Genomic DNA, 24,450 nt, shown 5'->3' on the forward strand with positions numbered 1-24,450 from the left:
TACTTTACTGGAATTGTAGTTGGTGTTGGGGTTTAAGATATATTTAGGGGATTTGAATCTCTGGACTGACAATATGATAGCCAGGCCCTGAGCCTCAACAGACTTCAGCTCCTACAATCTGATTTATTGGACTCACCTCACTCAGCTGAGATGGAGTTGAAGAAGGACAACCACCACACCATGGAGCCTAGAGTGCCTACAACTGAAAGCAGGAGGATTGCATCCAGTATCCATGTGGAATCTGAGCCTCCTCTTGACGTAGAGATGCCATGGACATAACCAATCCAAGGTCCACAGAGAAAAGGTGGCATTGGAGTGGAGTGGGAAAAGTGGACATGGTGGCTGATATGGGTATGGGGAATGGCAGGAAGAGATGAGATGTGGAGGTGCCTTTGGGACTTAGAATTGCCCTGGATGGTGCTGCAGGGGCAATCACCAGACATTGTAAATCCTCCCAGGGCCCACTGGATGGAATGTGGGAGAGTATGGGCCATGATGTGGACCATTGACCATGGGGTGCAGAGATGCCCAGAGATGTACTTACCAAATGCAATGGATGTATCATGATGATGGGAGTGAGTGTTGCTGGGGGGGGAGTGGTGGGGTGGGGGTGGTGGGGTTGAATGGGACATCATAATGTTTTTTTAATGTAATATTTTTACAAAATCAATAAAAAAAAATAAAGATGGGAAAACAAACTGCTATTTCTTATTAAGGATTCATTTCATAACAGTTTCAAAACATACCTTCTTAGGAGAAAAGTTGGACATCAGAAAATACTATTAAAATTAGATTTAATAAGAGGTGATTAAACTTTGTTGATTATCTTCCTGTGATGTGGGCTGTGGGTGGGAGGCTCTTTGTCTCTTCAGAAATAACCTAAACTATCTGTGACTTGTGGGTGTGGGATAATGAAAGGCTGCAGTCCTGCCCTTGGTGACCATGGCAAGCACTCCAGTCCCAGGAAACAGTTTACCAATGCAAGGTCTATAAACTTTAATTATTCAGGGGAAATGCAAACCAAATATGCTAAAAGCTTATCTAGAATGATTGAAGTTCATGCTAAAAGCTTACCTAGGATGTGGAAGATATATATGCTAATTCAAGCCTACTGAGAACTGAAACAAAGGGACCATTTAACCTTTCCTCTCTGTATAAAAACAACTTAAAAAGTCTTGTTCAGGGCTCGGGATTGAAACAGAAAGCTCCCAGTCCCGCCATCCGTCAATAAACCATTTTTCCTTCTCAAAATCATTCCTGAGTCCTGGCCTCTCTATATGCAAATCATTGAACCTCTCTCAAAGTCTACAACACCTGTAGTGGACTGAATGGTGGTCCTCAAATATATCAGGATATAATTCCTAGAACCTGTGAATGTCACTTTTCATGGTAAAGTTTTTGCTGATATAAGTAAGGAGTCTGAGATGAGGAGATTATCCCGGACCACGGGTGGGCCCTAAATGCCAGTACATGTATCTTTATAAGTAGAAGGCAGAGGGAAATTAAACAGACATAGAGCAGAAAACAATGTTAAGATGGAGGCAGAGATCTGAGCAATGCAGCCAAGGAATGCCAGCATTCAGCAGAAGCTTAAAGAGGGGAGGAATTCTCCCCTACAGCCTCCAGGGGAGCTTGGCCCTACCAAGACCTTGACTTTGGTCAAGTAGATCTCATTTTGGACTTCTAGCCACCAGACCCGAGAAAATAAATTTCTATTGTTTTAAACCACGAAGTTTGTGGTCATTTGCTACAGCAAAGGAAATTAATACACTTCCTATGGCAGTCTGAGATTATTTTATGAATCTCAAAAAGAGAAAGATTATGTTTGTAAACTAAATTATTCCTTTGGGTGTTATACCCCCTGATTACATTAAATTGAATAAGGGGTCTTTGATTAGATTTATCTGATGAGATTGTTTAAGGGCTTTTCATTGGACTACATAACTGAGGCATGACTCAGGTTGAGTCTCTGCCCCTTTGCGGAGTCTGATATAAACAGATTCAGACACAGGGAAAGGGAGCTGGCATGTTAGATCCTGCCATGTAAGAAAGAGGATAGCTTAAACATGAATCACCAAGAGGCTGGGCCCACAGATCAGATCAAGAGGAATCCATGAACCCAGAAGGGAAGGCTAAAATTTTGGAAGAGATCGGGGGCCATCTTGCTTCACAACATGCCAACATTCCAGGATCAACAGCAGCTAACTTTCATGAGAAAGCTCTGGTGAGCCTCAGTTTGGACTTTTCATAGCCTTGGAACTATAAGCTTTGAACCCAAGTAAATCCCTTTCTTATAAGCCATCATATTTCTGGTACTTTGCATAGGCATGCCTTTGGCAAACTAAAACACATCCGAATAGTATTTAATCAGAATTGATAAAAGAATAAGTATTTATTTCTAGTTAGAAGGTAACAACTCAGTTAATTAGCATCCTTGCAGATAGGTGCATTTATATCACTGAATTGCTTTTCTATTGTTTTATCGTATCTTTAATCATAACTCATATTAAGTAGTATTGGCAGTAATTCAACAATAGAAAGACCGACCGATGTGTATTCATTCTTTCCTGCCTTACTTCAAGAAGCTCCTTTTAAAACTGCTACAAGCCTGTTAGAGATATTAATATCATCTTAAATAATCTTATTTAAATAATCTTCGCATCACCCTTCGGATTCACAGACCAAGAAACCTAGTGGAAAGAGGAGAGGAGTCAGAAGAAACAGAAATCTGTTTGATATCTCAGAAACTGCAGCCACAAGAGACACATATGCATTCATCTGCTACCCAGCACAATTCCTGGTCTACTGGCTAGAATTTCTGCCAAGGCATAGGAAATGCCTTTCAGAAATTATATTACTATACTTTACTAACCACACTAACTACAGTTTTATCTTCTTTAGTGAACCAAAGGGGTGGGGGATTGCACAAATTGTTAATTAAAACAAAGGTACATGAGTCTTTTTAAGTGGTATTTAATGATACTAATTATCATAGATCCTCATAAAAAATCCTATATAATATTTGAATGTCTAACACATTTTTACCTCTCGTAAACTTTCTAATCATGAAATATATTTTTGGGTCATCATTAATAGAGAAACCACCATAGAATACTCTGCATCAAATAACATGGGAGTTAAGGGGAAAAACTTCTTCAAATCAGAACTCCAAATTAACACAAACAATAACCTAAATGGGATTAAAACACACACACATACATATACACATCATATGCTGGAGCAGAGTGCTGGATACTTTGTATAGATTATGTCTAATTTTCAACTACCTTGTAAGGTAGATGCTATTCCTCATTTTACATATGAAGCTAAAACAGATTTAATGACATTCTCAATGTTACAAAAGTAGTAGTAACTAACAGGACCAGGATCCCAAACTCAGATGTGTCTCCAAAGCCCATGATTTGTGTGTACATTTCCATGCTTCCAACACATTATTGTGACCTCCTGTCCCATATTTCAAACATTCTATCCCACTGGAATCACAAACCAGAGTCAGAGAAATTCTAAATATCATAACAACATACATATCCTAAATTGCATCTTCCAATAGGAAGCAGAACATAAATCTTTCTTCAAGTCCCAATTTTTAGTGAAGAAAATTGTAAACACCACTAAAGCCTTCTGGATAAACATCTCCCATCTGCTAATCCATGATATCTGATTAAGATACTGCAAGAAGACCTGTTCAGTTTCACACACAAATAACTAGAAGTATCAGGGATATAATGTACCATAAAGTGCCCAGTGCTCCCTGTGCACCTCCCTCACCAACAAAAAACAAAACAACAACCATACGTATTGTGTTACTTAACCTCACTTTTTCTGCAACATTCCCCTTACTTTTCCTACTGGATTTATGAACTATCTTCATTTGAAAAAGTGATATGATAAAATTTTATAGTTCCAATCAGACCCCTTTTAATCTAAATATTTATTTTTTACAACTATCTGAATATGCCTTATCTACTGCCTCCAGCCTATCTTAATATGCAAAACTGGGAAATGATTTGAATAAAGAATTTTTTAAAAGCTTATAGAATCTATAAGAAAAAGATAACAGAAAATGGGCACATTTCATGGACGTTCACTTCACAGCACAGAAAACACATACAGCAACAGATATTAGAAGAAATATTAACATCATTAGTGAGCAGGGAAATGTAAAGATTTTTTGAAATTCCAGTTTAAACTCATTTGGCAGAAATGTTTAAATCTCACAATACTGAATGCTGGAGGGGAAGTGAATTCATATAATCCTTATACAGTGCCATTGGAAATAAAAATTTTAAACGAGTTTGACATTACATTATCTCCTTTAGTTGAACATTCACATACCATATAATCCAGTAATTCCAGTATTTCTTTTACATGCATAAAAGAAATACTTGCACACGTACAACAGGAGATATGTATAATGTTTACAGAAACCCCTTTCACAAGAACAAAAAATGGAAACAACCCATATGGCTATTGGTGAGAGAGTGGATATATAAAGTATGGTATATTTGCATAATTAAATATAATGCAGACGTCAAAGCAAAAGAACTAGAGCTTCACTCAAAAATTTGGATGAATCTTAGCAATTTAATAAAGTAATATGTTATAAAACTTACTACAACTATATAGCATAGTATATTAGACTTTTTGGCTCTTTAAATTTTTAAAACAACTATATAAGGAAGTAAGACTTTGAAAGTTATTGATAGAGAGCTAAGTACTGGCTTGGAGTATGTTTTACAGCAAGTGACGATCACATTTACATGTTAGAAAGATTACTCTTGCTACAGTGTGGATGGCTAACTTTAAAGCAAACTTGCTGTAGGGAGGTCATTTAGGAAACCTTTGATAGGTCCAGTTAAAAGGTGAAGAGGTGTACTTCAATTACAATGGCAGTGAGAATAGAGAGCAAGGAAACATTTCAAAGCTACTCAAAGAGTTATGAACAACAGGCCTTAGTATCTACTATATTTAGAAGTTGAGGGAAGAGAAAGAGTTGAGAATGATTCCCAGGTTTCTGATCTGGGTTATCAGAAAGACTAGGGTCAATAACAAAGTGTAAGTTTTTGATTTATTGAGTTTAAGGGCATTGTGAGATATCAATATTCAGGCAAGTTCCACCCTCTATGCCCAACTATAAAATCTGTTCTCTCCCCAAGTAAGGCCCATCCTCAGTTTTTATAAAGCCCTTTTTGATGTTCCACCAACCAAATCAGATGTCATCTCTACAACTTTGAACATATCTAGCACTTCATTTTCACTTAGACATCTATCTTTCCTATAGTCCAAGGTTTCTGAACCTTGGCACCACTGACATTTTGGATCAAAAATATATATATTTTTTTTGGCTGTCCTATGGCCTCTACCCACTTAGATGTCAGTAGCACCTCCCAAGCTAAGACAAATAAAAGGTCTCCAAGACATTGCTGAATGCCCCTTGGGGAGCTAAATCTCCCCACCCCGATTAAGAGCCACTGATCTAGCCTATTGAATAGGTAGGTGAGAATTTATTTTATACCACAATGAAACAAAAATTTCCTTGAAAACAGCAACTTTGCAACATTGTCTATTTACATAAACTAGTATGACAAATCCATTCTTATATGCTTTTTATGTATTCATTAAGGAACCAGTAAAGTACATTAAATACATAGTTATCTATGCTCAAATTACTATTTCTAATTTACAAATATTTTAAAATGTTACCAATTTCCAATTGACACAGACACAAATTCCCAAATAATTATTTCAAACAGTGAGGGTTTACATATTGTAATTATTCTGTAAGTGAAGACAAAAAACTAGACTGCTAATACTAGAGTCTTTTGGGGCTATAATAGTCATTTTTTAGTTAAACACAAATTCAGAATTGTTATGGAATTGGTTATTCTCCACAGAATTCAAATAAAACTTATGCCACAGTTATTTTATATCTATCTCTTGTCACCTTGAAACCTGAATTTAAGTAAAATTATACTGAAAGAAATTGAATTAATTTAAAAATAAAAGGAACATCTCTGTTACAAATAATAAGTGTATATACATAATGAACAAGGTCCACAATTAGGAAAAGACTTATTTTGTGGAAAATGATTTTCTTTAAATAATTTGAAAGCAAAAATTATTTTAAAGTATTATTGTTTGATAATTGTTACAGTCCATTGAAAACTAGCATTTTATGAGTGGAACAGTATCCATTTATAATTTATTTGATTAAAAGTTAAAGTTTAACCGGTAGCAGATTAACTGTACTAGTTTACCATGAGACTAAACACAAACTTAACTTATTATACACTAACTTGTACAGTTTTCTTTTACTACATTAAATAGTTCACTGTAACACAAAGTATTTTTTTTCTATTGAAGGGTAACAGACAAACCTATCTCAAATTTTCGGAGAACTGGTTATTAGAGCATTACACTGCTTAAAGAAGTACCTGAATACACCCACAATGGAGAAAAAAAAAGAAAACTAAAACATTTCCACTTCCAGGTCATGATGATAACCAGCCTCTGTAGTATGGTAGGTGGGCAACATACATCTTAAGGCATACCTTAGAGAGGGCTGCTCAGCTGGGAAAGTGACATGCCCTTTTACAAAGACTAACCCTGCCTTGTAACTTTAAAAAATACCACATCCTGCAAATCAGTATGTTGTAACCTTCAATTGCTTTTATTTGTGAAAAGTGTCCCCAGCATCACCTCTTATACTGATAATGAGGTCCTAGATCATGTCCACCTTCATACGTTCAATATTCAAAAAGGGGCCTTAGACAGACTGTGGAAAAATGGTAATGGACTAACAGGCAGGACTGAATGATAGCACAAAAACAATGGAGAAAGAGCCAAAAGCTGTCCAAGGGACCTGCTTTGGGGGTCAGCAGACCAGAATAGTGCTACACAACTCCCAGGAGTGTGAAGGACAGGGGGGCAAAAAAGCTGAAAGGACAAACGTTGAGTTACAAAGCTCCAGTGGTGGCCTAGAAGGACTCTGCTCCCCCAACCCCAAGATATTAAGTTGGGGTAAAACACCTGGCTCACAGAAGCCAACTGAGAGGGGAGCAGACATCTTCCTCATTAACAACTGTTAGAAGGGAAAAGGGGAGGGAGGTCGGGGTGCATTTCTGCAGTGAATTTAGTCAACAGGGCACACTTTGAATCGCCAATCTGGAGATTAAACACTGGAACACAGGAAAGCCAAGAATGAAACAACTCCTTGGAAAGGTGTTCTGAATAGTGACATCTGCTGACTGATGTGGAAATTGCATGGACAAAAACAGTGCACATTCTCGATATCCAACCCCTGGGAGAAAATCTGCACCCCATTAGTGAGTACCTGGCCTTAATTTGAAAACTTAAGCTGGGCAATTTTAAAGGCTGAGAATATTTTGAACCAAAATACCAAAAATAAAGGGGGGGGGGGGAAAGCTGTAAAAAAAAAAAAAAAGGCAGGAGAGAGAATTAGCCATCAGAGTAAATTCACCAAAATATTCAGATGCCTAGACATCAGCAAAAAATTACAATTCATACTAAGAAACAGGAAGGAATGGCCCACCCAAAAGAACAAACCAAATATCCTGAAGAGATACAGGATTTAATATAATTAATCGGTGATAATCATGTATTTTTTTAAAAATATGACTGAAGAAATAAAGGATATTAGGAACACATTGGAAGAGCATAAAGAACAATTTGAAAACCTACAGAGAAAATTAAAAGATCTTATGGGACTGAAAGAAACAATGGATGCAATTAAAAATAAAATAAAGGCCCCAAAGTGCAAATTTGAATTAGTTGAAAATAGAATTAGTGATTTTGAAGAAAGAGCATCAGAACTGGAAAAGACAGAACAGAAAGAGAATGGAAAAAAGTGGAACAGAGCCTCAGGGAATTGAATGACAACAGGAAACACACAAACATTAGTATTATTGGTGTCCCAGAAGGAGAAGAGAATGGAAAAGGGGCAGAAAGAATATTTGAGGAAATAATGAATGAAAATGTCCCAACCCTTATAAAGGACATAGATATCAATATCCAAAAAGGACAATGCACCCTAAATAGAGTAAATTTTAATAGTCTTATCCTGAGACACCTACTATTCAGAATGACAAGTATCAGAGATAAAGAGAGGATTTTCATAGCATTACATATTAGGGAAACTCAATAAGATTAAGTGCCAACATTTCATCAGAAACCAAGGAGAAGAGGAAAAAAAGTGATATTATGTATTATTTTTAACCTAATATTTAAGGTACTAAATGAGAAAAACTGCCAGCCAAGAATTCTATATTTGGTAAAGCTATCCTTCAAAAATGAGGGCAAGTTCAAAGTCTTCACAGACAAACAAACCTTACAGAATTTGTTACCAAAAGACCCAATTTGCAAGAGATACTAAAGGGGTTGCTACAGCCTAAAAGGAACAAACAAGGGTGAGAGATTTGGAGAAGAGTTTAGATATGAAGATAATTAGGAAGGGTAGGAAGACAGACAATAGAAAAATATGACAACAGAGTGCCGAAGGACAAAATTGATGAAATAAGTAATGCCTTTGCAGTAATAACAATGAATGTTAATGAATCGAACTTCCCTATCAAAAGATATAGACAGATAGAATGAATTTTAAAAATAGAAGCCGTCTATATGTTGTCTACAAGAGACCCAGCTCAGACATTAGGACACAATGAGGTTAAAAGTGAAATGTTGGAAAAAAGTATTCCATTCAAATAGTAACCAAAAAAGGGTAAGAATATACCAAATAAATGTAAAATAATATTACAGTATATGAACAATACTTACTCAGCACAACTAGCAAATTGTTCCGAAGATCAGTATTCTGTAATTTCTTTCATACAAAATAAACATTTGCTTTTAATTGAAAGAAATTTAGATTATTTAATAAAAGGATAAAAATCCACAGAATATTACTTCAGCTAACAGAAATCCAGAAATATGAATCTAAAATGATTTTAAGAATATGAGTGTTTTTATAAAAGTCATATTTTAAGGTAGTTGAAAGAGAAAAACAGTCAGAAATAAAATATTTAGAAGAGACAAAGTAAGAGACTGGAAAAAGAAATGAAGATAATGAAAGAATAGTAAATAGGTCATGTGAAGGAGCAGATGAACTCTGGGGATTTGCAGGTTTGTGGTTAAAACTAGAATGTTGGGAATGTTCTTTAGGCAAACATGGCAAGGGAGGGTTACTGGGGTAGGGTACTGGACGTGGAGGGTGATGTATGACTACTCAGACAGTTAATTGTGTCCATTTGTTTGGTCAAGAAAGCACAGGTCTAATTGTAATACAAGGACATTTATGGGATTCAGTCATCAGTGAGTTTACTGTACAGATGGTCGATTATATCTACAATCAACCAGGGAAATTGCTGTCAGTAATGAGTGATGTTTTATCTAATCAGTTGAATAACCTTAAAAGGGGAAATGATTTCATTCAGCATTCAGAGAGAATTTCCCAGCTCGACTTTGGACAGCCAACGTCTCCCAGAAACACATCAAGACACTTCATTGGACTTTCATTGGAGGCTCTGGGACAGCCTGCTTGCAGAATCTGAAATCGTGCATCCTCACAGTTAAGTGAGAGAATTTTATAAAATCTCATACTATTTACAGATATCTCCTGTTCATTCCATTTCCCTGGAGAACCCTGATACAGGGGACATACAAGATATGGCGCACCACAGTCAGGTTTCTATGCAATTTGTAAGTGGTCATCTTCTCATAGTGTGTTATATTAGTGGATGGATTTACACACAATAAACAATATTAAGATCCCATCCTGGGGAGTCCTGCTGCATTCTCAAATAGAGGGGCAAGAGTCTGTGGAGAACACAGGCAGAGTCTGATAAAAGAAAACAAATCAATATGTCAAGTCCTCATTATTATTGCAAGTAATTATGAATCTTATTCTTCAAAAAGTTAGACTTGGTGGTTAACAGGTACTGAAGGGAAGGGGAGGGAAGAACAGAATTGCTGAACACAGTACATTTTTAGGTCATTAGAATTGTTCTGCATTATCTTGCAATAAGGGATGCACACCATTTTAAATTTCATCAAAATTTATAAAAGTTCATAGTCCAAAATGTAAACCATAATGTAAATCAATGACTATGGTTAGTAGCAATGCTTCAATATTTGTACATCAACTGCAACAAATGTACCATCCACATGTAAAACGTTATTAACAGGGGAAGGGGGGAAGGGGGAGGATAATGGGTATGTGGAAATTTCCTATATTCTATACGTGACTTTTCTGTAACCTAAAGTTTCTTTGAAGATAAAATGAAAAAAAAAAAGACCAGGGGACTATATAAAAGAAAATATCAGTGTACATACAAGACAACAGAACTTACAGTGATGAAAGACACAACATCAAAAAATATTTTTTATTTCAAATTTTTTTGTATTTTGTTATTTTTAAAACTACCATTTCATCTTCTTTTTAATATTATTTGGTTATTTAATTGGTTTCATTTTTTAAGAAGCTGTGGATCACAACAGGGTCACAACTTTTGCAAGGGAGGATCATTGGTGTGGGAGGTCAGTGATGGGAGATACATGGGAGGAGGTTCACCTGGGGGAAACCTAAAGCACATGAACATGTTCAAGAGATCATGGGGCATTGTCACAGTGTGTGGAGATTCACACAATACCCAAAAGAATATAAAATTCCTATCCTGCGGAGCTCTGCCACATTCTCTAATGGAACAGCAAGAATCCCCCAAGTAAAAGGACAGTGCTTGTGAAGGTGGATGGACCATTGCAATGGACACTCAATATTTATGACTGTACTTATGAAGCTTTTCTTTTGAAATTGAAACTTAGCTTATTATTTTATGTTGCCTAAGATTTACCTCCTGAGAGCCTACTGTTGTTCAAATGTGGCCTCTCTCTAAGCCAAACTCAGCAAATAAACGCATTACCTTCCCCCGCGGTGTGGGACATGACTCCTGGGGATGACCCTTACCAAACACCAACTAGTAATGCATCTGGAAAAAGATCTTGACCAAAAGGGGGAAAAAACAAAGTCAAATATATTTTTATGACTAAGAGACTTCAAAGTGAGTCAGGAGGTCATTCCAGAGGTTACACTTATGCACATCTCAGCAGGACCTCATTGACTACTGCAGTAAATATTGCCTCAAATAGCAGGGCTAGTGAGGGCTCTGTAGACATACAGGAACTATAGGCAGGGCAGACAGCTCAGGGGTTTGGTGCCCTGTCAGTGGGCCTTATTAGGAGTTTATGCTCCACAGTGTGATACTGTTGGATTCATTTGTGGATACCCTACACATGCCTCTTCTGCTCCTTCTAATTGCACCTATAGTTAGTAATATGCTTGATAGGTGTTATGTTCAAGAGACTTAAATCTTCAGTCCATCCATGTGCCAGCCGGGCCCTGAATCTCAACAGAGTTGCAACACCTACACTCAGTTCATTGGACTCACCCAGGACAAATATCAAGGACATGATGATGGACAACCCCCATCCCAAGGAACAGAGAAGGTCTGCAACTGCAAGCAAGATAGTCCCATCCATCAGCCCCACAGGATCAAAGCCCTTCACAAAGAGAGGAAGAGTGGGCATCAATATCTCAGAATCTGCAGGATTGGGTATTGAACAATGGGCTAAAATATGCTTCTGGTTATTCTACTATAGAGTTATTGTTATTCTAGCAATGGAAGAACATTTACCATTGATGTGGGCAATGTCCATCAGAGGTTCTGAGGGGAAGGAGAAGGAATAACAGGTGTAATATGGGGGCATTTCTGGGAAATGGAATTGTCCCAAATGACAATGCAATGATAGATACAGGCCATTTTATATTTTGCCATAACTTATACAATTTTTCAGGACAGAGTATAAACTATAATCCATGCTTAGTGTCAGTGCTCCAATATGTGTTCGTCAGTTTTAACAAATGTACCACACTAATGAAGGATGCTGTTAATGTGGGAAAGTGTGGGAGGGGTACGGTGTGGGGCATATGGGAATCCCCTGTATTTTTATGTAACATTTATGTAATCTAAATTATTTTTTAATTTTAAAAAGTATTAAAAATACAGAACAAACAAAAATTGAATTTTTTTCTTGAACACTAAAACATGCAAGTTATTCCTACTTAACTGTTAACCAAATGCTCTTTACTTCTTTATGGAACTCACAGAAATTAGCATAAAGATCCTAGAGAATGAGGCCAGGGTCAGAGATTATGGTGGGTAAAGATGTTTTTTTAAATTTTTGTAGCGCATACAAATTTCTTTCTCCAATGTACCTTCTGAGAAGGGTTAACATTTTCTTAAAATCTGATAGAGATACATAGCATAGTAAAACCACATATAAAACATGTATATGGGTAAAATTGCATATATGAGACTGTTTTTTCTTTGAAACGAAACTAATATACATTAATACAAGATGTTAATAATATCGGACAAAAAACACATTATGCTAAGTGATAGATACCAGACTCAAAGTAGTATATATAGTATGATTCCATTTATTATATATATATATATATATATATATATATATAACCAATTTATAAAGATGAAATTATATTAGTGGTTATGTAGGGTGGGAAAGATAGAGGGATCGAGAGGTAATTGCTAAGGTGTGTGGAGTTTTGGGGTTTTTTTGAGTAATCAAATTATTCTAAAATTTTTTCTGGTAATAATGTACAATATTGTGATTATACAAAAAGCCATTGAGTAAACACTTTGAATAGATCATAAAGTATGTGAGTATATCTCAATAAATCTCCTTAAAAATAAATAACTGTCAAAGAATTGGAAAAAAATAGCAGCTATGCATGAAGGGGAAGTATAGAGATTGAGAGGTGAAGAATTTTCGTGTTTGTTTACCTGCTTTTGGTTTATTATTATTATTATAGAAATAATGAAAATACTCTTATAAGGACTGAAGTGATGAATGTGCAACCATGTGATTATACCAAATACCACTGATTATATACTTTCGATTAATTGCATACTTTATTAAAATGTATCAGTAAAATTGATTTGGTTAAAAAAAGTGCCTTAAACTTTATATTACAAATAATCTAAATTAAAATTTTACATTTTAAACCTTAAGCAAAGTGTCCCACTAAGCCAGTTCTGAAATATCCCCATTGCTTCTATCCTTAGACCTGTTGTGAATCTGATAATTTTTTCAGAAAATGTGATAAACTTATATTTTATAAAAGCAACTAATTTAGCTGCTACCAGAGTCCTAATTCTCAAATGTGGCTTATTCTCCACTTTGATTACTTAAAATATTTTGCTCTGTTGAGTCCCTGTTCCTATGCTCACCAACACTGTCTTACCTTATGACACAGCCTTACTTCATTAAGATTCAAATTTAAGGGATTAAATTTCCCACACATCTAACTCTACTTCTACCTTGAGAAATGTCAGGTTACTCTTCCTTACCATAGCTAACAGCTTCCTACCCACTTTCTTTGCATCCTTTACCCTCAATTAAAGTTTCTACCTCCTCCTCTTGTATTTTAACACTGAACTTTCCGTGGGTTCCCCCCTCTCAGATTTTTAAGCATGATTAAGAAAATACTATATAAATCATCTTTAGTTAACATCTGCGCCAAGCATACACAGTTCATTCTTAACTCTGTATTCATGTCATTTCTTCTCCTGAAATCTTGCGGCCATATCTCCTGCCTAATCATAACTTGATCTCATACTGACCATTTACCTCAGGGGTCAGCAAATATCTAACCTCCCAGAAAGTTTTCCCAAACGACCTTGAACCCCAGTAAAATTAAGATTTATGCCATAGTTCCAGATCACTTATATGTACAGTTTATAGAAGTATACCATTTTGAATAGTGTTATACATTATAATGTACTTCTAATTGTACCACATATTACCATATATATTCAACTATTTTGGAAACACTTCAATAACAGGAACACTTTCTTTCATATTGACCATAATCATGTCTCCAGATTTGAGGTGCAGTAAATGCTTGCTGAATGTATCTAATGTAAAACCATGAGAGAAAGAGGCAGAAGACAACATATGTAAATACACTCACCACAAACAAAAACTACATGACCTCTGATGTTAAAAAAGCATGTATTTTTTTCAGAATAAATAACTGATAGTACCATAATGTTTCTTTTAAAAATAGCTCTGCTGTAAGCAGGGAATGTGTTCCAGTGGAAATAACATTGCAACAGTTCTAGTTAGAAAACCTAGGCTCTGACCCACACTCTGTCATACACTAGTCATTTAACTTAGGACATTTTGAATAACCTCTTTCAATCATCAGGAATAATTACTATATATTCTGCCCAGTCACAAGATTATTATTGGAATACAATAAGATATTACATTTGAAAGTGCTTCGAAATTCATAAAGATCTACATAAACGGTATTATTGTAATGATGAAATATCCTCCAATTTAAGATAACAATGCATTTTAAAAGCTGAATTTGCAAAAAAGAAATTAAGGGGCAAATATTTATGTTGTAGAGGAATTCATCATGGAATAAGATAAATCACTACAAGGTTCATCAACTCAAATTCAACCCACAGCAATTAAATTATGATTCAACTGTCAAAAAATGAGCTTCCCACTTGATTTTTTAGGAAGACATTTATTACATAAAGCTATACAGATACTTGAATCAGGTGGCAAAATTAAAAAGCACTGAGTGCACTGATAGGCCATTAACCTATGTAACAGAAACCAATATTGTATTTATCTGGCTCCATTTTAAAACCTGATACAATGTAACACTCCCCACAGTTGAAGAGGTAAACCAGCACATGTGGGAAATACTGGAATTGACTTTTTATTTACAGGAAAGAATGTGATTAACCAGGACAGAGCAAACCTGATGTAGTAAGAATTCCTAAATCTTTTCCACAGACCTATTGCTGATGGAGGGAGCAGCTGCAAGTAGGCTGAGACACATTCCCTAATTTGTAGCACTGGGTAACAGAGTAAGCTATGAAATGTTTCAAAATTTGTTTGGGTAACCATTAAATTCATTTTTAATCCCTTCAAATTGTAACAAAACGTCACCGTATCCAGGCAAACTGAAAAGTTCTTGCCAATTTCTCTTTGTCCTACCAAGTATACCATTTCATAGAACTTACAGAAGGAGTCAGCTAACTCGCTGAAATAAATTATTAACTTTCTGATGCCTGATTTTATGTCTTTTTATGGGTGAGATTTTCAGCCAAGGAGTTCCTGGAATGCAGATATCCTCAAAAAAAGTTCAGAGCACAGAACACCAAATAGGGCAGGGGTTCTTACCAGGGGTCCACAGACCCCCAAGATTTCAGGGGTTCCGTGCACTTGAACTGAAAAAAAAATTACTACCTTTATTTTCTCTGACCTCTAACTGAAATCTAGCATTTCATTTACTTATGAATGTATGAAATAAAATTACAGTAGTATTCCATTCATATCACATTACAGTTGTTGCATATCTCAAAAAATCACTTATGCTCATCCATACTTCGAAATTATAACAGTTGTTAGACCCGATGCTAGTTGAGTGTCATAAAACTATCTGCTGCTACATTCTGAGAAGGGGTCCATGGTTTTCACCTGATCGGCAAAGGGGTCTGTGGAACAAAAAATGTTAAGAACCCCTGAATTAAGGATTCAAGTAAATCTGCAAGTTCCTCCTATTAAATGCAAATCTACTGGAAGGGCTGCCATAGTTATTTGGCTTTATGTACCATTCCAGTAATGGAACAGATCTGTAGGCTGAAGAAGGAATGATAAACAAAGAAGGCAGCATGATGGGGACAGATGGGTGAGGCAGAACAGACATCAGAAATGCAAAAAGAAAGGTAAAAAGTCCCCAGAGATAAATTTTGTCAATAGCTGCTACTATCTATTTGCCATCATAGCCAGGCAAGTAGTTCACACAGCAAACAAGATTCAACTGCTACATATTTGGGGGTCAAAATTCACATAATGCAAACTTATCAAATATTATTAAATGTTAAAATTGAGTTATACATGGGATCTGAAGAAACTATAACTTCCTAGGAAATTTCTATTCACTGTAGATTCCATAAGATGAAAAAAAATGAGTCTTTAATTCATACAAGTCTATTGAAAAGAACATTGAACTAGAACTTGAACACTTGGTTCCAAGTTTTGGTTTTTACCCTCTTGACAAGTGACTTTAGGTTAGTCACTAAATTTTTATTGATGTTTTCATTCACTCAAACAACAAATATTTTTGAGATCCTAAAAAAAATGGGCTATTTCAGGGTTTTGCAACCATGGCTACAAATTAGAATAACCTGAGAATATGTAAAAAGAATACAAGTGCCCAGGCCCCAGAGATTCTGGTTTAATTGGGGTGGGTTTAAAACCCAGGCAGTAGAAACTCTGATTTAATTGGGTTGGGGTGGGGCTTGGGCATACTTAACTGAAATAAATAAATAAATAAAACATTCTTGCCATTTTAATGTGCAGCCAGAGTGGAGAACCACTGGTCTATTTCATTTTATGCACATGTGAGGGTCAGCAAAACAATGCAAAAAGTTCTTCCTTTTTCTTTTGAAATTTACCCCTTCTTTTAAAATTTATCAAATTTCTCCTTTTCCAGTGTTATTTCTACCACCCTTGTCCAGATTCTTATCACCTTCCTATTTTCCCTTCCTACAGTCTTTTCCCAATCCAATAAATCATTACATGCTTGTCTAACTAATTAGATACACTAAAGGACAAATAGAGGAAAAAACAAGCAACTTAGAGAAGGGAATGGCATAAGCAAAGACATAGAGACAGAAGTAAGGATAATAAGTGGGTTGGTAGACTAGAAGACTGACTGGAAGTTAAGTAAAAAATGTTTTGGAGTAATTAGAAGTAGACTGAACAAAGTGAGTGAAGCCAAACTTGGAGGACCCTAAAAATCAAACATAGTGCTTAATTCTGAAACATTATTCCACTGAGAGTCTTTTTAAACACATTGCATCAAGTAGTAATACCCATCAAATAGAGCATGCACTGTATGTATGTGTATGTTTGTGTGTATATATACATATACATATACATATATATATATATATATATATATATGATCTCAAATGTGTTTTATTTTTTCTTCAGTTCCAGTGTACCCACTTTCTATTTATACATAATGGATACTGGTCTCTTTACAAAAAAATAATGGTAAATTTTGTCAAAAACAAATGGTCAAATGAGTCATCCCCAGATTTTTCATTTAAAACAAAAAGAGCAATACAACAGCCTTTTTTTTTTTAACTCTATTTGATTTTTAAATGTTCCTAAAGAACATATATTCAACTGGGAAAATAAAAGTGAAATGTGGTGGAATTATCTAAAGAAATCCTGTGCTACTGTAGTTTCCAAAAAAGGTTATGATGAATGACTGTTTACCAAGAACAAAGATGGTTCTGGTTTCTGTTAAAGCTTGCCTCTGAAAGCCAACCGAAGGCTTAAAAGCCAAAGGTTATAACCTCATATCATGATATTCATATTTATGGAAAATATTATCAAGTGCAATATAAGCAATATATAATGAGTAAAGTGAACAAGTATATGAATTATTCCCTGCCTTTAAGGAGGTCACCCTCTTCTGGGTGACAGCAAGACAGAAACATAAAAGAAAATAAAGCCAGCAGCACCAAGTTAGTGGTAAAGACAATAAGTACCATGGAAATTCATCCAAACAGGAGCCTGCTATGGACGACTAAGAGAATTGGAGGCAGGTTCTTGGAAAGGCTGGGGTTGAACAACTTTACATACATAGAGAATTGAAGAAAAGCCCAAATATTCAGATCACCTGGTGCAAAGACATGGCAGAAACTCACAAAATATATTTGAGGCACAAGGGGTTGACCTAAGTTGGAACAGAGAGTTCCAGGTAGGACTGTTTGGGGAAATAAGCTTGCAATAGTAAATTGGAGAGCAACAGCTAAAATCCTTAAAATTTGTCCAAGAACTAGAGCGGGTGTTTAAAGGTTATTAGAAACAATATACCCGTATAATGATGCAGTCTGCAACCATTGTTCTTGAAGCCTTTAAAGAACATATTGTGAAGTTATAATACCTTGCCAATATATTCATAAATATGTGAACATATTGTTTAGGAAATCTGTTCAGAGTGAAGGAGTAAATACTCAAACATGCTTCCCAAAATACAAAATCAGTGATCAATTTACACATTGATAGTTCTTCGGATAACTCCTGAGAGAATCATTGGGTAGAAGTGTCTAATTTTAGGTTTTCCTCCTCTGCATATCCTCCTCCAAACTACATAGCTTTATTTAATATCCAAAAGGAAATACACTGAAATCATCCTATCTGAAAATAAAAGGTCTTTTATTATTTCTCATTATGGGTGAATTCACTTACTATATTTTTTCAAAATTACTACATCTATAAACATCATTTTGTCCATGATTTATTTCAGCAAAGCAGATGAAAAGAGACCCAGAAATAACAAATTCAAAGACTGTGAAAAGCAAAAAACCCTTTCATCAAACCAAATATGCCTAATAGCACTGGTTTATGAGGCAGAGAAAAAAGTGTGTTCTTAACAAAAAAATGACATCCACAACAAAGACTACCATAGAATAAGTATTTGAAGAACATTACAATAGGCAATTTCTCATTGAAAATGATAAGCCATTAATCCACAACTCCATAAAGAATGGAGTTAATTTTTTTCTCATAATGCTCTTTAAAATACTGGCTCTCTCTATTTTAAAAATTGAGACTTCAACATAACTCAAGAGAAGGATTATCTTTCCCCTAGTAACAAGAGGTGTAAATGATTGATGATTTAATTTGCTAGTGCAGAAAATACTAATTTAACTACCAGTGCATTCTCAACACCAGGAAAATGAAAAATCTGTCTTTTAATTCATACGTGATGAGAAAGAAGACAAGAGTATTCTAGGATAATTAAAACATACAGAAATTAACACAGAAAAACCCGGGCAATACTGTGGCTGCACTATGAAAAGGGATATGCCATTCTTGGAGGCACGTATGCCTTTGAGGAATATATAGAGATTCTGCTTTTAGATACTGTCCCTCTTTTTTCGGTAAAGATGGAAACATCCAGGAGAGTTGGAAGAAGTGCACTACGGAAGGTGCCAATACCACGCTCTCTCCCCCCTTGGAGAAACTAGCTTCAACCATAATGCTGTCTTACCCCTAACATCCCATCCAGTTTCCACACATCCTTCAATCACTCTTGCCTCTTCCCCTAGTCCCTTCTTCGCCCTCACAATCAGGAGAACAGGCAGCTCTGACTTTCTCAGTCTCACACCACCCCCCCACCCCGCGCGCACCCGCCCAGACCAGCAGAGTCCAACAACGCAGCCACGCAGCCACCCACTACCCGCACCTCCTCCTCCTTAGCCCAGCTTCCCCTTCCCTGGTTCTGTCACCTGCTTGGGTGGTGTCCGTCAAGTCATAGGCACTGCCCGGGAAGTCTCGGAGTTTCCTACCACTGAGACACAGGATGCCGGAGTTACCCGCCTCCTCCAGGGCCCGGTCCAGGCTCCTCACGGTGTGCTGAGGCTGCAGGCTCCCCGGGTTCCACTGCGGCCCGTTGGAGAACGGCTGACCGAAAAGAGTCAGTACCGGGATGGGCACCACCAGGGTCCCGCCGCCGCCACCCCCTCCGGTTCCGCCACCTCCTCCTCCGGTCGCGCCACCGCCACCGCTAATTCCACCTCCCCCACAACCTCCGCCCCCACTGTTACCACCACCTCCCTGACTCGCCGCCATGTTCCTTGGAGAGAATAGCCCCCGACAATACTCTCAGCCTGTGCGGCGAATGCAGGGGGTGTTTTCGACGCATGCGCAGGCTGGGGCGGGGGCGAGGTAGAGAGTGGGAAGGGACCAGGGGGCGGGTAGGGAGGACGTTTTGGAGAGAGAAGGGATGATGTTCAAAAGTGCAGACCGCTTGCTTTATGAAATACGTGATCAGAGGAAAGATGCTAAATCACCAAAATCTTGAGAAGCAACACCAGCCTAACTACAGTTCATTTGTCGATATGTCCCCAAATCTCTAACTTGCTTCATCATTTTTGGTTCTTCAAAATATATTAAATAGAAATGAAAGGGATTCGTTTCAGAGAATATAGAAACAACATTCAGAAGGACTATTGGTAAGCTAAAGAAAAGGATTGCTGTAAATGCCTCAGAAATAATTTACCAGTGTTAATCAGAGATAAACGCTGGAATCATTTGGAGAGGAAAATTAGTGCAGTACTGAGGTTTAGTCATATATGAATTTTACCATAATGTAGAATCCCAAAATATGAGAAGACTCTTAAAACGTTTTCAAGGAAGCCTCTCCTTCCAGTGTATGTGGGTTTCAGCCAAACTACTGCCCTCCTAAATTTAGATGAGTTCTTTGCTTTCTGTTCTATCACTCTTTGAAGTTGTGCCAATATATCCAAAATATCTCTAGTTTTTGCCTCATTGTTTCAATATTGGCCGATGGAAAAGTCTTTGGTCATCAAACGACCTTAATGTTCATTTTTGAAATACAGATTTTGATACGGTGTGTTGTACTGAAAAACGGAGGATATGAAGCTAATCAATCATGGATTTTAGGAGTTTATTCCTAGAACCTGAACTCATTTTCATTGCAGAGGACACAGAGAAGAAAGTTCAAACCCCTTTACCAGGCTTTCGAGTTCTCCATAATCTGACCTCAATTTACCTAGTCAGGTTTATCACATAACCATTTAACGCACTGCCACATTTACACATCCTATAGTCCCACCCCCCTCATTCTTAATATCATTTTCACTAATATTCAGTAACATTATTGAAAAAAAATCAGAATGCTTGGATATATACAGTGATTATTAATTTGAATATCCTGTGCCTCTCTTCTATATCACTATATCTCTTCTATATCAATTTGAAAGCAATATGACAACAGTCAAATTTTCTTAGAGAAATCACCCGACCAAAGTTTATCTAGGATAGATTATACTTTTAAATAATGCTATAAAGAATTACAACTTCTCCAAATTGTTTTGTATTCAGAGAGGTTAATTTAAATGATTACGTTGTGAAAAATTACATTCTCCTCCTGCATGACACATAGAGGGAACAGAACTGAGAATGAGGATCTCAAAATCAGTTCATGGGAACTAAGCCCCTTTCAATTAGAAACAGAGTGAGCATTACCATCCCAAAATCCTCAAGACTGGGAAATGAACAATGGACTAAAGTAGGCTTAATATTATTCTCCTATAGAATTATTATTATTCTAGAAATGGAAGAATTTTATCTTTGATATGAAGGCAATGGCCACCAGAGGTTCTGAGGGGAGGGAGAGGGAAGAAGAGGTGTAACATGGGGGCATTTGGAGGACACTGGAATTGTCCTGCTTGACATTGCAATGATGGATACAGGCCATAATACATTTTGTCATTACCTATAAAATTGTATGGGGCAGAGTGTAAACTATAATAAAAACTATAATCCACAGTTAGTAGCAGTGCTTCAATGTGGATTCATCAATTGTAACAAATGTACCACACAAATGAAAGATGTTGTTAATGTGGGAAAGTGTGGGAGGGGGAGAGGATGGGGCATAAGTGAATCCCCTATATTTTTATGTAACATCTATGTAATATAAAGCTTCTTTAAAAATAAAAAAATTTAAAATATGAAAAAGTGAATAAGTGAAAATAAGTTATTTATATTCACTGGAGTCAGAAAGGGATGTTGGACCTTATACCTCATCTTCCTTATAGCTCAAATCAAATCAAGTATTAATTGGGAGCTTCCAAAATTGGGACAGGAGGGAAACTAAATTCATTAGTAAGAGAAAAATTAGGAAAGGAAATTATTTCATTAGGCAATGAGCATTTTTGCATGAAGTTTATAAATTTGTTGCAGACTCATAACTGCCTGTGAAAGACTTGGAACACTTACCATCTCTGTTCATTTGTTTATTCATCAATAACACTTGAGAATAATAATAATAATATTTTAATAGTGCTTATTATTTGCCAGGCACTGTTCCACTTTACTTACATATACGAAGTCATTCAATGCTTGTAGCCATCTTGTAACTAGGGTACATTTATTCTTACATTTTATAAATGAATTCAAAATAGTACATAGCTCACATAAGATTGTTGTAAGAATAAATAAATTCACATATATGAAGTGTCAAGCACAATCTCTGGCTTTCATTCATTCATTTAATAAATATTTTTGAGCAATTACTCTGCCAGGAACTATTATTTGTGTAGGTAATATTATAACACTGTGTCCAATAAATATTACTCTTTACTATACTCCTATACCTCTCAAAAAAGAAAATAATGAACATGCAAAATGAAGAAGCCAAGGGAAAATAATTATGGGCAAAAGAGGTGTGACATATTGAATGAATTTTTTATTTCCATCTATACTAGAGGATTTTACAGTGAGTACAACTTCAATGTTATCCCTGAAATGGGCATGATAGCAATTGTTAAATATGATCAATAGTCAGAATTATCCAAGGAAAATTTATAAATTTCAAAAATTACAAGAATGATAAGTCACCAGGAATCGCCAACATATATCAAAGATGATAGAAGGAAAGAAAACAAGGGGAGTTTTGAACAAAAGATACCGTCTCTGATAAAACATTAAAACATTGTCAGACTGAATATGATTTCTATTCCAAAGAACTCTCTGGGGGATTCCTGAAGTTCCAGACCAATTTAGAGTAACCACTATTCCAAGCAAGCTGGCTTACCCAACATTTATCAATAATACAGAGGAAGAAAGGTACAGTGGAAATTAAAAACTCCAAATTCTCCTATTAATGATCAAGATCAATGGGTTAGACTACAAGTTGTTCTTGCCAATCTATTAATAAACAAATAGTAGGATATGCTTTAATTCAGGATCCAGTAAAAGACAAGGAATTAAATAGCTTAAGTTATAATATGAATTGTATTAATATCCTAAACTATTTTTTTTACTTGTATAATGAAAATTTTTTATTTAAGAAATAAGCTTACAATTCTGAGGCTCTGAAATATCCAGATCAAGGAATAAGCACAGATTTTTTCTCACCAAAGTTAGCTACTGGTGATCCCGGAGTCCTGCTATGTGGCAAAGCAAGATGACCACACTTCACTGCTAAGGTACCTGCCTTCTCTTCCACAATATACTGTCTCCTGGTGCCCAGATGTGGGCAACCAGGTATACATCTTGTCTTTTTTTTTTTTTAATTATTTATTTATTTTTTTTTTAAATTACATTAAAAAAATATGAGGTCCCATTCAACCCCACCGCCCCCGCCCCCCACTCCCCCCACAGCAACACTCTCTCCCATCATCACGACACATCCATTGCACCTGGTAAGCTCATCTCTGAGCATCACTGCACCCCATAGTCAATGGTCCACATCATAGCCCAGACTCTCTCACGTTCCATCCAGTGGGCCCTGGGGGGATCTACAATGTCCCGTAATTGTCCGTGAAGCACCATCCAGGACAACTCCACGTCCCGAAAACGCCTCCACATCTCATCTCTTCCTCCCGTTCCCCACACCCAGCAGCCACCATGGCTACCCTTCCCACACCCATTCCACATTTTCTCTGTGGACATTGGATTGGTTGTGTCCATTGCACACCTATGTCAAGTGAGGGCTTAGATTCCACATGGGTACTGAATACACTCCTCCTGCTTCCAGTTGTAGACACTCTAGGCTCCATGCTGTGGTGGTTGACCTTCTTCAACTCCATGTTAGCTGAGTGGAGTAAGTCCAATAAATCAAAGTGTAGGAGCTGAAGTCTGTTGAGGCTCTGGGCCTGGGTGTCACATTATCAGTCCAGAGATTCAAATCCCCTACATATATCTATACAAATAGGAGTCTCTTCAGTTTGTTCCCAGAAAACATAAGTTTAATTCAGTGCTAACTTCAAAAAAACAAAATGTTGGGCTTTTTTTTTTTAAGACAATTAGAAATGCTAAAGAACATATGTTTTACCACATACTGATGTATTTTATAGCTGCAGCAGAAATGTGGTGGGCTGTTTTACTCACTCCAGTCTCCACACAAGTCCTGAATTAGAGAAAATTCTGAGTATTGCACGTAAAATTTTTAGAATAATGTGGGAAGAAGAAGTTCATTTGGCCTTTCTATGTCTAATAATTTGATCTTAATTCTCTTAAAAAATTCTTGTACTTGATGGGAACTTCAGAGGAGTATGATTAACTTATTTTAGCATAGTTAATAGCATACCACATAGGAAATAGCTGAGCCTCTTTTGCCCATACACTGTCCTCACTTCTGCATTTACAGATAACCCTTTCTACTGCTTTAACCAAAACTGTCAAACTCATTAACCAAAGGCTAGTATCTATGAATTCAAAGAGGATATGGACAAATATGAGAACGACCACTATTACAAAAAG

At 36.4% G+C, this 24,450-nt stretch overlaps 1 protein-coding gene across 6 annotated transcripts in view; it reads right to left on the minus strand.

The window, feature by feature from the left end:
* Positions 1-19,873, minus strand: part of LRCH2 (leucine rich repeats and calponin homology domain containing 2) — a 200,779-nt gene extending 180,906 nt beyond the window's left edge. For 4 of the 6 annotated variants that reach the window (XR_011647944.1, XR_011647943.1, XM_058291724.2 and 1 more), the window contains exon 1: positions 19,449-19,873. Coding sequence is in view for 4 of the 6 variants with exons in the window: in XM_058291724.2 (XP_058147707.1) it covers positions 19,449-19,791 (343 nt within the window). In the remaining 2 variants the exon portion in view is untranslated. The remainder of the gene's footprint in view (positions 1-19,448) is intronic. The other 2 variants (XM_058291725.2, XM_058291726.2) reach the window with 2 other exon arrangements.
* Positions 19,874-24,450: the final 4,577 nt, after the last annotated feature.

The sequence above is a fragment of the Dasypus novemcinctus genome, chromosome X, assembly GCF_030445035.2.
Source record: "Dasypus novemcinctus isolate mDasNov1 chromosome X, mDasNov1.1.hap2, whole genome shotgun sequence".
Taxonomy (NCBI): Eukaryota; Metazoa; Chordata; class Mammalia; order Cingulata; family Dasypodidae; genus Dasypus; species Dasypus novemcinctus.